Source organism: Natator depressus, chromosome 10 (assembly GCF_965152275.1).
Source record: "Natator depressus isolate rNatDep1 chromosome 10, rNatDep2.hap1, whole genome shotgun sequence".
NCBI lineage: Eukaryota > Metazoa > Chordata > Testudines > Cheloniidae > Natator > Natator depressus.
The window spans coordinates 54,156,147-54,171,554 of NC_134243.1; the positions used below are offsets into that span (position 1 = coordinate 54,156,147).

The window sequence follows — 15,408 nt, forward strand, 5'->3', positions numbered from 1 at the left end:
TAACATTTTTAATGACTCACAGAATCAATGGTTTTAATGCCAGAAGGGGCCATTTATGATCATCTAGTTCACTTCCTGAATAGCACAGGCCATGCAATTTTACCAGGTGGTTCCTGCATTGAGCCCATAACCAAGGTAGAGTAGCAAAAAACCCACATATTCAGTTAGATTTTTAGATAGTTTAAGCTACTCCAGATATCATTAAGCTCATCTTAATTTAGCTGCAACCCCACAACCCATACAGTTATTACAAAGATTTGGAGTGGCTGCTCTGAGCAAATTCTAGTATTAATTTATGGCTACAGAGCACATTCTAAAATTAAAAAGAAACCAACCATCTTTTCTTCCTTCATAGTTCAGCAAAGAAGGGTCATTTGTTTTGTAAGCTACATTTCAACTGAAATATGAAAATAGACAGGATTCTAAATGTGGCTGGAAAGAGGCCTCCCCTTTCCAAGTACTATAATTTACAGGTCACAGTCTTCCTGTGGTTTTGTTACAGAGAGAGTTTCTGATTGTACAAGTCACAATTTAAATCTGTGTCTAAATGAGAACACAGACTGAGAAAATGTAATCTTCAAAATATTTCCTCCCCCCCCACTCACAAAATTTAGTATTTGTTTAAGTCTGGAGATGATGTTGACACTATAATTCCTTTGTACCACCTACACTCGTTGGGCAGCACATGAAATCAACCTGTCCTGTCATTTTACATTACTCCGGTTTCCTGAGTTCTATCATTATGAGGGTGAAAATGCTAAACTTGGTATTGGGTATTTGTATCATAAATTCTGTGTGATTTTTTTTTAGCTACAAACGTCTCTTCCCTATGAGGAGCATACTAAATTAGCTACCCTGATGAGGATGTTGGGGGTAACAAGTTGGTAAGGTTTTGGCAAAGATTATGTTACTTCTAATTACTGTCCATTTCTTCTCAAGTCTCCCTTGTTCTTGATGTTTTTGGACTCGATTTGGCAACTGCTAGAACAATATCCATCAGCCTTTGAGTTTTCTGAAACATATTTGACCATATTGTATGATAGTACACGGATCTCATTGTTTGGCACCTTCCTTTTCAACTGTCCTCACCAGCGAGTAAAGCAGAGCACTGTGAGTATGCAGAAGTGTTACCCTTACATTTAAAATAATTGATCTTAGGCCTGAGTCTTTCTTGGGGGAGGGGGGAACCACAATCTAAACTAAATGGCATTCATTCATTTTTGCAAAATGATGTGACAATTGCAACATGAGCTTTTAAGAAAAACATTGAGCAACGCAAGATGAGTGCTCATCAGATTGTCCCTGCAGTGCTCTTTGCATATACTGAAAATGGAAACGGTCTGTGGGGGGGAAAACCCACCTTATTTCTGTAAGAGCATTGTTATTAAGTGCTCCATCGTTTCCTTCATTCGTACTCCCATAAGAGTGCTGCATACTTGCAATGGGATTCGTGTGCAGCTTCCTTTCATCTGTATGATAGACAGTGACTTGGATGGTATTTAAAGCTACAGACAAACTTTGAAATCTCGTGTGACATGGCCACATAATTATTTAAAAATACCCAATGACAGCTTTACAAAAAGAGTGCTAAAAGTCTGAGTAATAGTGATCAAGTACTATTCATACAGAAAGAGAGAACAGCGGTGCTTCAACCTAAAAAGGGCCTATGATGGATATCTAAAAAAAATCCCAACCTTCAGAGGAAGCGCACACAAAAATGGGTGACTTGTATACATTGCATGCAGGGTAAAGAACAGTTTGTCACATGCCTCTCCAAGGGTAGGACAAAAACCAGGAGACCTAAATGTTTCTCAGGCTTGGTCTACATTTGGGGGGGATCGATCTAAGTTATGCAACTTCAGCTACATGAGTAACGTAGCTGAAGTCGACGTACTTAGCTCTACTCAGTGCGGTGTCTTCACTGCAGTGAGTCGTCTGCTGATGCTCCCCCGTCGACTCTGCCTGCGCCTCTCCTGGTGGTGGAGTACTGGAGTCGACGGGAGAGCTCTCGGGGGTCGATTTATCACGTCTAGACTAGATGCGATAAATCGATCCCCCGCTGGATTGATGGCTGCCTGCCGATCTGGGTAGTATAGACATACCCTCGGACAACTCTTCTACAATTTCAGAGTAGCAGCCGTGTTAATCTGTATTCTGTAATCTGTATTTTTTAAAAGCAAGTAAATGTTAAAAATTATGGAAATGTGGTTATCATCAACTAAACATTAGCTCTGCCCGAGCATTGCCATCCACTTAACAAACAAAAACTAGGATTTGTTTCTGTCCTCCATGGTCACCTTGGTTGCCCTATATACTTTGACATTTGGTATACAGCCATGCAGACTGTAAGCCATGCCCCCTGCTCTCTGAGCTGCATGCAATAATTAGATTTGTAAGTAATTAAATTAGTTTGTTTTTAATATGTCTGAATATTCCTTCTTGCAGGAATTCGCTATAAGCAAAAACATCCAGTTGGGTGATGAAAAAGGCCTAAAATTTCCTTCTGTTTGGGACTGGTCTCTTCAGTTTACAACAAGAGATCGCATGCTCTTTCACAACCCCTGGTATATTGGAAAGAGTGCACCATGTGTACAAAATGGGTCTGTGAAAAGTTTTAAACGAACAAAGGTAATAACAGAATTACATTGAAATCAAACTTCTGCCAGTGGACTTCTCCTTTTAGCAGCTTAGTTACAAGGCCATTATTGCTTGATGTCCCAGCCTATAGATAAGGCATTAAAAATGAATTTCTCTCGAGGAACAGCTCTCGAGTGTTGGGCCATATGGCTTCCGATGCAGTCTCTGGTATGCTTGGGCTTACTGCCGACACAGTGGAGACTAATGGCACCACTGCAGCTATTGTGTGATATAGAGGTGCTTTGGATTAACACCGTTGTCCATATTGTTTCATAGATCCTCAGAGTTTTTTCATAGACTACTGATTTTTTTCCATTGTTTAATATTGTAGAATTCAGTCGAAATTTATTTACAACTATTTTATTAGGTCACGAACTGTCAAATTATATGCCATACAAGCCACCCCAGTGATTAGACTCGCAACTTTACTATGGTTGTGAAAGGATGCCTCACTTAGTCTCTTCTTAGTCCCCCAGTGGAGAATTGTAGGCATCCATGAACACTGCCAGCTGTAGCAGATTAAATCTGAGGAAAATTAACCATGTTTATTTCATATCTTTTTCTGCAGAAAAACTACAGCTCAACGCTGAGAGGAATCCCCCCATCGTTAAAGAATGGGATCATCAATGAGCAAGAGTTTCTTCCAAGAAGAAATTCACTGATACTAAAGCTGAAACCAGACTTTCTTCAGCAGATGGATAGCCAGACCAATAGCATGGAGCAGTATTTCAGAGAATGGTACTCAAAGCCTGTTGATTTACATGGTGTAATTCTACCCCGTCTCTCTGGAACACACATAAAACTGTGGAAACTTTGCTACTTCCGCTGGGTTCCTGAGGCCCAAATTAATAATGGTGGCTTTATCACTGCCTTCCATAAAATCTCTGTGCTGACAGACCAGGTAAACATGCTAAACCAGAGTCTTCGGCAGTACAAAAGCAGCTCTTCTTTGCAAGCAAACTGTTCAGAACTGGATCAAAGCAGGATGTACTTCAGAGCAAATGGTTTAAATGACACTGCTGGGACCCCAGATTTTCTCTCCTCCTCATTCCCATTTTCTCCAGTAGGGAACCTATGCAGACGGAGCATTCTGGGAACACCATTAAGTAAATTTTTAAGTGGTGCCAAAATCTGGCTGTCCACTGAGACACTTGCAAATGAGGACTAAGATATTGTGATGCTTAAACATTTGGGCGGAAATCGCAGACCACTGTGTCTTCTTTTAAGTTAACACTGCTAACTGCGGTATCTGAAGCTGTAATAATTTTATTTACAAATACTACATAAGTTTTGCACAAATATTTAAAAGCAAAGCAAATCATACTTCAAATCGCACAATTTTATTTTCAGTAGGTGTCATGTAAACTTCTTGTCTGGTTTCTGACAATTTCTTCTGTGTTTTCTAGGTCTGGCTCATTATGTAATATGCAGCGATTTCACTCACTAATGCAAAGGTTCGGTGTGGTCACTAATCAGGTTTTCTTTTTGTTTGCAATGTCTGTTTTCCCAGCGGTTGACTGAAGCTAATCTTATGTCAACACAGATTAGCAAATCAAATTGGTGAAAACAAACATCAAAGACATTTAGCATTAATGTAGACATATTGACTGGCCGTTGTAGAAGTCTGGGAACAAACTACTTTGTCACAGTACAGGTTTAGTAAGGACACATTTATATGCTTCCATACTGTCTTGCTGTGACTTGGTTTACTGAGTGAATGTTGCACTGGTGCAGTGTGTACTGGTTTTTGTTTTTGTTTTCGTTTTCAGTTACCCACTAGAGAGACTATTCAAATTGTTGTTCAGTGTCATGAGCTTGCCTTTAGTTCACAGGAACTGACTTCAGGACAAGATGCACTGTTAACCTTAACATGTTCACTGTAGAGAATCTTATTGTAGCCTTAGAAGTGCCTTTAATTGGAATGAAATATTAGTAAGACGTGTCTAATGCACCATGAAACATTTTTTTTCAATATGTTAATGACCTATCCACTAATGTAAACATAATTTCCATATTCTGATTCATAAAACAAACTCTGGAAATCACCAAAAAGCCATTTTCATTTAGCCTTCTGAACAGTGGAAACCTTAAATGACAATATGCAAATTAGCAGGGAAGTTCTCTCTAGCCTAAAACAAGACTGATTTCCTGTCAGTCCCAGAAAATAAAGAATCTTATTTTACCACTCCTAGAACTACTTTGTTTCTTATGTGTCCATTTACAGGAGTGGAAGTTGTGCTGGGAAAGTCCAATTTTTTTCCCTTGACACAACTGACCTAACTACCGAAGAGTTAGGGGATGGATTCTTTTGGCTTCCTCACACAACCCCTCCCCCCCCCCCTTTTTTTTTTTTTAAAGTATTGCTGTGAAGGTTTTTTCAGTTTTAAAGATAATGAGAAATCAAAGAGATTTTTCAAAAAACCCTTGTTTTGCAGCAGGAAAGGGCTGGTTAGGAATTTTCCCATTTCTTTGGTTGAAGAAACATTACTTGAAGCTGAGCAGAACAATCCATGTGCCACAGTATTATAGTAGCCAATTTTTTTTTCCCCAAGAAGGTCTGGTTCCTGCAAAGTCTTCCTCAAAATAGCTGAGATGTACTAGAATAAGGAAAAATTACTCAGAAGTCTGTTGGAACAACAGGTTGGCTTTTCTGTTATCTTGGGCAAAGCTTTCCTGGGCCTGATACTTGGTATACAAGACCTCAACCTGTGTGCTGATTTTTGGTACCAAAAAGTAAAATTAATAAACCACTTGGACAGTTTTTATGGTATGAGCAGTAAAATAGATTTCCTAAAACAGTTAATGCTCATAAGAGTCCATTTTAGAATTACCAAAGTTTGGGGAGTAAATTACTTTAATAAGTACGAAGTGTTTGTTAATACGTGGGATGTTAATCTTTGAAAAAAGAGTACAAGAACTACCTATGTAAGGATTTCTAGCTTGTATTTTCAGTTCATACAATAATCTGTATTCTATATGCTACAGATGTTCTTGTTGGTAAATACTATGCCTTTTAAAAAAACTGCCTAAATATCTATTTACCGAACAGAACAGTTTTCAGAATTTGGGGGCTAAGCAAGCACAAGTGGTGTGTTACTGGTATCCAGGTTACTCTAAAAATCTGTTTTGTTGCATCCTTAGGGCCTGATTCTGAGTACTTAATCATTCCTATGTATTTGTTTTACCCTGTATATTTAATAGTTTAATGTACTGTTGAAAGGCAGTTCCTAATAATGTATAGTTCAGGACCTGCCCAGCTATGTAAACTGATTCATTTCCCATGGTAAAAAGCTGCCTTACTGACAATACCGACTGCTCTGAACTTACCTAAGGGCCCTTACGTCTTGCAAGTAGCTCTGCAGACTGAGTACATATCTACAGCTGTCTTTCCTACACACAAGCTCACATCTCTTTAAAGTCTTGTTGGCAATTTTAAAATTAGGTACTATTAATACCATTAGTGTTTCATAAGAGTAGAAAAACTATAAATGAGCTTATTTTTGTATCACTTGTTTTCTAACCACATGCAGTGCTTTGGTTGATAGTAGGCTGTTGTATCATGATTGTTTTGCTAGATTGTAAACAATATTAAGAACATAACCTAGTGAGATATGATATGCTGGTTGATGTGGTCAAAGAACAACTCTAATGCCTTTTGCTACTGCAGGTCATGGTGAGGTCAGAAGTCACGGTAGTGCAATGTCATTAAGTGAATTACTGCCATCTGCCAAAGAAATGCCTACAAATTTATTAACCTACTGAAGTGAGTGTGTGTATTTTTTTAAACATGCAGGTAAAATACCACTCGACTATTAAACCACCTTTGTGCTTTTAATGATGTGTGTGTAGTAGGATCAAAGGTTTTGGCTGTTAATCTCAGAGGGATAGATTAAAACCAAAACATTTCTAATCTTTTTATTTAAGAAAAAGGCTAAAACGTCAGTCTGCATCTAACAAGAGACTGAACAACTGGTTTCCTAAATCCCATTGAGTGATAGACTGCTAATGGTGTTGCTGCAGCAGGTTACAGAGTTGACCATTTTAATTGAAACTAAAACCTATGTGCCTAATGATGACTTACTGAATAAAAGTGTAGTTGCCAGGAGGAATACAAAACCCTGGCACTGAGGTTGTGAATGTGAAGTAAATTAGACTGTTAATAAAAGGTCATACCTTTCCACTGTATTTCTCAGTTTATTTTACTGGTTTAATAAAAATGGTGCAGGAGTAGACGAGGAAGAGTCTGCAGAAAGATTACAAAGCAGCATTTGTTCTGTGTGGCCCATTTGATGTTTTCCCAGTGGCTGCGTCTTACTTTTTTTTTTTTTTTTTTGCTTGTCAAACACACCCATGTTGCCACTTGGTGTTTTTTTCCTTCATTTGAGACTGTTGTGTCATTGAGTTTGAAAAGGTCACACAAACAACCTACTTTGGTTAGATGACGAGACAGGATCTGAAGTAACTTTGTTTTGCTGCCATCAATACTGAGGCGTTAGAAAGATCTTTCTTTGGTGTTACCATTTTGCCCTATAATCTCTGGAGTTGTGGATTCCCTATGCTTACTAAAGAAAATAGCTACATATTATATCAGTACATACAGTGGGTATCTAACGACCTGCAAATTTGGTTCAATATTGGGTACACAGGCACCACAGCATTTGTCTCTTTCAGGGAATAATAATATAGCATAAGTAGAAATACTATCCTCAATCATAAAATAGCCAACACTCATTACATCTCCATTTTTTTACTCCTGTACAGCCCCCTGTATAAACTTTCTATATTAACAGTGACAATCTTCTGTTAAAAGCTTAATTTTATTCTCTTATTGTACGTCTGTTCTGAGCCTCCACTTAACCTATCCCTTATTTACAGCATTAGGTACCTTAGGGGGAAATAATCACCTTTCAGGGAGTTAATTCTTAGTAAACTGAACATTTGCACTCCCTTGCCCCTCCCCCCATTAGCTAGTGACTCTCAAACTGTTCCATGCATGGAAGTAGGACAGTTGGTGTTGGTCTCATGGGCAAGAATACTTTATGACACTTAACTCCAAAAGAGCAGACTTTGGTACTTAAAATGGTTCAATTGGCTGAGCAAAGCGAGACCCTACAGTCAATTTAATGGCACATCTGTCTGTAAGGTGATAAGCAGTGAACAGTGCCTCTAATCACTTCCAAAAATATCAGGGATTGTTCTAGATCTCAGATAGGGGCTCACTGTATGCTCCTATCACCCGGTGACCAGACTCATCAGCTTTAAGCAAGTCTGTAGTTGTCTATAAATCAAAACTGGTTAATGCGAGCCATTACTACCTTGAAGCATCATCATCATAACCCTAACTCAGCTCTGCTCATTGTCCTACTAGTCTACTGCTCAAAGATTTATCTCACATGGTACATCATCTAGTGGTGTGTAATTACTAGCTAGCTTTGATTTAGTAAACTAAAAATACCAGTACAGCCATGGAGGTGTAAGGTGGCTGTCTGAGTAATGTAGGTGTGACCTTGACCTGGTTTGCTCATGCCCATCTGCCCAAGATGGAAATTACACATCCACGCAGCATTGTAGATGTACGTCGAGCCAGAAAGAAATAAGGGGAGGGGGCGCACAGGTTGGATTGCCGGGAGGTGAGGGATGGAAGGCTTCTCCTCCTGTTTTTCCTATAAAACATGCTTTTGAGTTATAGCAGTTTGGGGCACATTTGATGAAAGTCAGACAGCTGAAATATAGGCACAGCTGCCAGATTACCTTTGTTAGTTAAGATCCCCTAAGTCACCTCTGTTCTACTTAGAAGAAAACCATGAGTTCTTCCACTTTGAAGACCTGATTTACAGTAAATAAAACCTGTTCGTTCTTCACCAAAACAAGCACGTCTTAAAAACTCCATTATTTCCATTGGTCAGGACCTAATTAAAAACACTTATCTAATGTCCTTAGTGGCAGGTGCTTAAAATAGGAGGCAACCATTAGCACATATTCATACTATTTATTTATTTTTTTAAAATAACCACCCCTCCTCTTCAAACATGTTCTAGACAGTTTTATTCAACTGAGGCATTTACTTTTAGCTCCAACTGCAGCCACATGACAAACTTCTACAGCAGCTCCCAGCTTCTTCAGTTCACCCAGCCAAATCATCTGTTTGTAGGACAGGCGATCATTGGGACCCTTAACTTCCACCAGCTGAAATGTTAATGTTAAAAAAAAATTAATCTTATGCTTAGGTTTAGTAACTGAAAGCATCAACCAGGCACATAGTACCAGCTGTTTGGATAAGAGCATTCGTACCTTTCACTGTAAGAATGGCTGTTAAGAGGAAGCTGTTGCAGTTTTTAAACAAAATTTGAATGTGTGTGTTAAAGGAAGGCCATTAATTACAAAAATTAACTTCGGGTGTTTAATCATCAACCTCTGTACATAAGCTGTCTGTTAAAGGACAGTTAGTAACTGGATAGCTAAAGGTAAAAGTGTTACACTAGGAAATCCTATTGGTCAAAGAAACAGACTCTGGGACCTGTGTGTCCTGAACAACCAAGTTAAAGTATTTTATATAATCCACAATTCCTAGGGAACTGCTTCCAGCAGAACAAACAAGGCCTGTCTAGCTGAAGACCAACTTTAAATAGACGTATGTTCATGCAAAGTCCCAGACAGCTGGTTTTTGGAGTGATTCCACACTTAAAAAAAGACTCCCACAGCCAGGTTCTGGCCCGTGTCCACTTTTAGTACCTCTTCTCTTGCCCTTTACAAGAAAATAAATCTTAATGGTAAATCTGCATGTTTAAAGTTACCACGCAACTTATCCCCTAGCAGCCCAACACATCATTTTCTGCTACAGCTATGCTACTCTAACCTCTGCCCACCCTACCTCAGGGGTGCTTCTCCTAGTTGCATTTTTAGGTTTATCTTCTATAGCAATGCTCTACTGCTGGTGAGTAAATGCTATCCTCAGTAAACTGAACAGAACCTAAAACTATACCAAGTAACTTCTCGTTCAAGTAAAGCTTTCCTTACCACTTCTGGGAAGACCAGTTTGGTGCAAAAGGAAAGTTTACAATCCACTCCAGTAAGCTCTCCCCCTCTCAATTTACTTTTCACAACTGTTAGCCAGCCACCAGGTTCCTTACAAGACAAAATTACATTTACCTTGCCTCTCTCTCTCTAGTCAAAATGGCTCTAACAAAACTAAGGCTTTTCAGTACACAGTTCTGGTGGAGGATCCCAGCAGGAAGAGTAAAGGCTTCTGCCACTCTGGCAATAAACCTTATGGTCAGAAGTTCTTGTTAGGCAGAGGGGCCCTGTACTCATCTGCACAGAAAGATTCATTGGAAGTATTTCAAGACAGCTACTACCAGGCTAATGTGCTTCAGAGGACATAGGGTACTGAGAAGTGTTTACTTCCCTGCTGGTCACCTTTACTCAATCCAGGTGGTGTAGCAGAGCTACAGCACTTACATATAAATAATTGTTCATATGCCACCAGTCTGGAGCGCTGATGGAGTAGTTTTCCTTTAGTATACACCTGCAGTGTAGATAATTTGGGGGGAGAGTTTATTACCCACCGTACCTTTTCAGCTATCGTTAAAATTAACTCATAAATCCATACTAATCCATCTGTCTTTATAGCTTTTTTTTTTTTAAGCTCAGGGCTACAGAAATTCAATACAAAGGTGACCCAATAATTCCAGACTGGTGTATGCAGATATCTTTACAAGTAAAAATTCTAGATTAGTAGTGTTGGCAGAAAACAATTAGGTACCCATAGCATGGAGCAGTATGCTTGATAATGAGGTAGTATGAATTTCCACACAACAGGACCAATGCCTACTTCTCCTGCATGTGCACAAACCAGAGCAACAGCAACACAGTCCTGCACTGTAAATTACGTTCCTTTAATACATGCCCTGCCAAACAGTACAAGTTCAGCTACCCAGTGTCCCTGGGAAGAACTCTAGCAATGAACATTCTACCCACTGTCGGGTTTTTATTCCTCTGTCCGCCTGGGTGTTCACTGAAGACCTGCATGTGGGATGGGAGTAAAGTAGTGTTTGATTACATACCACAGTCTGAGTAAAAGCTGCAGAACACGCAGAGCTATAGTCAGCAGTATGTGTAGCACGACCTGACCTCTCAACGTTACTACATTGAAATTACTGTAAAGCAATCATGTGTGGCCCCTGAACCATTTGGCATTCATTCACAGAGACCTACTTGGTCATTTAGTGCTGGCTCTCCTCCAACTAATAAACTTCATTAAAAGGCACGCTAAGATGACATCAATATTTTCCATATAAGCAATTGCTACAGTGTTATGCCAAGCTAGTGCACAGGTCTATGAATAGCCTGTGGGCCACAATACACAAAAAGTTTGAAGACCCCTGCTATGACCGATGGAAGCTTTTCTTTTACTTCCGTGCCATTTAGGATCAACTGAGTATTTCAGTTTAACTTCAGGGGAATATCCCTAGTATGGTGCTTTCATGCCAAAGATAGGAACATACCTTGAAGCGGTGCTCTTGCGTACTCCACACGACTAGGTCAGGAAGACCCCCTCTGCAATGGCGCAGATCTTTGGAGAGCCTCCTACATACACCACTTAGAAAAGGTCCCCCAAAGCAAGACACTAGACTCTGCAAGTACATTAATAAAGAAGTGTCTTTATCTTGCCATTTCCAGTCTTGCAAAAGTAAGCCAACTTTATGCCATTTCTCTGTTTTCTTCTTTGCCATTTGCTTAACACATCTCACATATTCCCTGCAACTAGCCTCCTCCAACATTCCCAGCTTTGGTACAGGAAAACTGGCAACAGGGTCAAAGAGTACTTCTATGGGCAGGGTTACACTACCGTGGTAAATCAATCTAAGTTATGCAACTGAAGTAGACGTAGTTAGATCCACTTACTGTGGTGGCTACATTGCACTGTGTCGACAGGAGAGCGCCTCCCATCGACTTCCCTTACGCTTCTCGGGGAGGTGGAGTACGCAAATCAATGGGACAGTGCTCTCCCATCGATTTAGTGTGTCTTCACCAGACTCGCTAAATCAACATTCGCTACATCAATTTCAACAGAGCTGATCTCATACATGTAGACATGCCCTATGGACCAAAACAGAACACTGGTCTAAGCACTAGCTTAAGACTTGGGGGACCTAGATTGCCACAGAATTCCAGTGTGACTTTGAGCAAGTTGCTTAGTGCCTCAGTTCCCCATTTGTCAGATGGAAATAACAGCACTTCCCTAACTTACTGGGGTGAACACTAAGTATTGAGGTGCTCAGATACTATTGCAATGGGGGCCATCCAAGTCCCTAGATGGCTAGACACAATTGTGACTTAACACTAAGGGCTGGATTCACAAATGGAATCTCTCTCTGGCCCAGTGTTGAAGCTGTTTCACTGTGGATAAATAATGAAAGAATCACTGGACCAGATTGAGAGAGAGCAAGCATGAGGATGACACTACAGGCTGATGGTTAGCACACTCAGCTGGGAGGTGGGAGACCCAGGATCCAGTGCCCTGCTCCAAGGACTTTTTAAAATTATTATTGCAAAGGGGAACAGCTTCAACAGGAGAGACTGAGGGAGCCCCTCCTCAGAATATCCCATAGTTCAGTGGTTAGAGCACTCACTTGGAGGGTTTCTGAGTAGCAGCCGTGTTAGTCTGTATTCGCAAAAAGAAAAGGAGTACTTATGGCACCTTAGAGACTAACAAATTTATTTGAGCATAAGCTTTCATGAGCTACAGCTCATTTCATCGGATGCATGGAGGGGTGACATCACTTGGAGGGGTGACAGATACTTACTGAAATCCCTTCTTGCCCTCAGGTGGGAGGGAGACTTGACCCAGGTGAGTACCCTAACCAAAGCTATGGGGGAGGTGGATCTCCCCACTGCCCCGCTTTTTGCCAAAACAGCACAGGGTCTAAATGCCCTGAGAAGGTTCCCCCGTGAGAATCCCAAGCAGAGGAAGGTGCCTCCCTGCAGCTCAAATTTAGGCACCTATCTCCAAGAGGAGTGGGGCTTAGCACACTTCTCTCCCCTTGACATCCCTCATTGGCTGGCTTATGCGAGAAGCCACCCAGTATGCTGACTTTTGTGAATCCCATTCTGAGATGCCTTCCTCCGCCCCCACTCATTGTATAGGAGCCTAGGCACTGAACTCAGGCTTTGTGAATCCCAGTGATGGTCTAGGTATCTAAAAGTTAGGCATGGCCATACTCGGGGTCACCAGGCCTGGTTCCTTAATGAATCTAGGCCTAAGTGTGATAAGATGTTTGCTATTTTACCTGAGCCTGCTGGAGAGAAGTAAACCGGTCCCAACTAACTAGTGCTGCTGCTTTTCCCTCTTGAGCATTCCAGACATTGGCAATCATCTCTTTCAGGGTCTCTGAGGAAGCTGCGTACAGTAGCTGGAGTCTAGATTCAATGGCATCCCTCCTCTTCTCATAGAAGCTGTCAGTATACAAATCCAGGGGGAAGGCCTGTATGAAAATGGAAACACACTCCTCAGTAGCTGGAGCCTGACAATTCAAGGGCACTTGGAGAAATGGAGATTCTGAAATTGTAAATGCTCTGTTTTGAATGTTGGGCTACAATTTAACTTGCAGGTTTAAGACAAGTAATTTAAAAACACAGCAGTCATCAAAATCTTGATTTAATGGAATAGATTACACTTGCACTTAGACATTTAAGATTACTGCACAAAACACTAACCACATTCAAGAGCCTAACATACTGGCCTAATGAACCACAGCATTTAATTAATAAAGAAGAGTTATTTCCAGGATCTTGCTAATTTAGCAATGTTTAACCTAAGAGGCTCCCCTTTTATCCAGACATACCTCAAGGTCCACAAGAGTAGCTAAGAACCTGGGGCCCCTGTTGGTACTACTAAACCATTCAGGGTAATAGTCTGCACCAAGAATGTAGACACAGAAGAAAATATTCCCCCTTGAAATGAGTGACAAAGAAAATGACAGTCTGGGGAACATGCGTTTCCAGAAAGTGTATTGAAATGTCAAACATCACTACAGTCTGCATGGCACCGTGCCAGTACATAAGATGGGGAGAGAGCAATGGTTCTATTTTTCTGTCTGCAGAGAGAACAAAGGCTCTACAGAATAGATGGGTTTTCAAGCAGAAAACTCCCAGCTCCCATATTCTCAGAGTTCCCTCCCCCTATCAGTTGCCCATCTAGTCTCTCATGCATGTGCTCGCTGCATAGTGATGATGACTGAAGTTTGGATTTCTGATTCACACTTTCAGAGCACTTCAGAAATCTGGATTTCAATCTTACTCCCTTTGCTGCTGCATGTGAGCTCAGAGCACAGTGTAGGAACCAGAAGCAGGGAAGGAAGAATAAAAGACGGCGGGAGAGGTGAGCTTTCAACCTCTTCTCTGCTGAGGCATGAGTCTCCTGCCACCTTTAAGCTGCATTAACAAATGAAACTCGCTACACAAAGGGCCAGGTACAAAAAAGCTAAACAGACAGCGTTGTGTTTGGTTAAATCCTGAGTCATCCTGGTTACAAGCAGGTTCTGAGAGTTTGTTTTTTTTTAATTGGGAATGATGTGTGTATAACAAGATTAATTTTATAAAAGGGAATGGATTTATGAAGGGATGAGCTTCAGTAGAGTTTAAGTATAGAGGAAAGCAACACTGGCAGAAATCATCGAAACTCACACAGACCACTCACTCACTCTATGTATGTTTGCACTAAGTTAGAATCGTGAAATTTGGTATATTCACATATGTGCCTCTGAAGTCAAAGAAAAGCTGACTTCCCGTCAGAGGTCACCAAAAGATTAATTTCTAAAGTTTCAAGCATTCTATGGCCTTACATATGTATTAGAGGGCATGAGGCCTCCACTCTGGAAAAATCATGATCATCAAAGATCTTCAGTACTAGTCAGATTTTAGTCAAGAACAATCACCAACGGTAAGTGAATGCTGCACACTAACTGTGCCTGCCAGGGCAAACTACTATCAACTAGCAATGAAGAACATTTCAGTAACAGGATACAACCTGCCATCAGATAAAACACTGTGAATCTAGAACAGACTGTAATAGATGTTTATCATAATTATCTCTTTTTAAACAAACCTTTGGATAGAGAAAAATACCCTTCACAAATACCTGATAAGAATTTCTGAAAACATCTGGTATGCCATCCATGAAAATAATGTCCCACATTAGAAGGCTATAGAGTGTACTAAACGTGGACCCTTCTCCATGAATCCCTGGAGGACAAAAATCACATTCAGATTTTCAGTCATGGAAACACAGATATGCACATTTCAATCTCTGAGTAGTTAAAGCAACCTCACCTGAAATACAGATTAAAATGTTCAGCAAGAGCAAAGTATCATGTTCAGGATTACACATACACGCCATCAACAGATACTAACACTAAACAAAATGTAGTAAAATGCATTTTAATGGCATTGATATCACTTTCACAATTTCCTAAGGGTCTTTGTTTAATGCCAATATACTTGACTAAAAAAATTTAATCAAGGCAAGACCCTTTTGAAGGTTACCAAATAACTACATTTTGGACATTTCAAAGCCTTAAGAATCTTGTCTATTACCCAAAACACGCTACAGCAAAGGTTGGCTGCTCCACTCCATTTTAAAGGGGATTCCAAGGAAGTTCAGTTTCATGGCTGTCAGCACACACTATCTTCGTGTAGGCAGGAGTAGGGAATCTGGCAACACCCACTAATACACCATGTAGCATGCATGATGTCACTTGCTGCTCCACCATT

At 40.4% G+C, this 15,408-nt stretch overlaps 2 protein-coding genes across 8 annotated transcripts in view; one reads left to right on the forward strand and one right to left on the reverse strand.

Moving 5' to 3' along the window:
• The window catches only part of MTMR10 (myotubularin related protein 10), a 67,151-nt gene extending 60,256 nt beyond the window's left edge, over nt 1-6,895 (forward strand). For all 3 annotated transcript variants that reach the window (XM_074966190.1, XM_074966191.1, XM_074966192.1), the window contains 3 exons: nt 940-1,110; nt 2,446-2,628; nt 3,206-6,895. In XM_074966190.1, the coding sequence (XP_074822291.1) occupies nt 940-1,110; nt 2,446-2,628; nt 3,206-3,805 (954 nt within the window). In that variant the 3' untranslated portion in view covers nt 3,806-6,895. The remainder of the gene's footprint in view (nt 1-939; nt 1,111-2,445; nt 2,629-3,205) is intronic.
• Nucleotides 6,896-7,853: 958 nt separating this feature from the next.
• The window catches only part of FAN1 (FANCD2 and FANCI associated nuclease 1), a 43,383-nt gene continuing 35,828 nt past the window's right edge, over nt 7,854-15,408 (reverse strand). For all 5 annotated transcript variants that reach the window (XM_074966188.1, XM_074966185.1, XM_074966186.1 and 2 more), the window contains 4 exons: nt 14,777-14,880; nt 12,927-13,121; nt 11,142-11,270; nt 7,854-8,823 (listed from right to left, as the gene is read on the reverse strand). In XM_074966188.1, the coding sequence (XP_074822289.1) occupies nt 8,686-8,823; nt 11,142-11,270; nt 12,927-13,121; nt 14,777-14,880 (566 nt within the window). In that variant the 3' untranslated portion in view covers nt 7,854-8,685. The remainder of the gene's footprint in view (nt 8,824-11,141; nt 11,271-12,926; nt 13,122-14,776; nt 14,881-15,408) is intronic.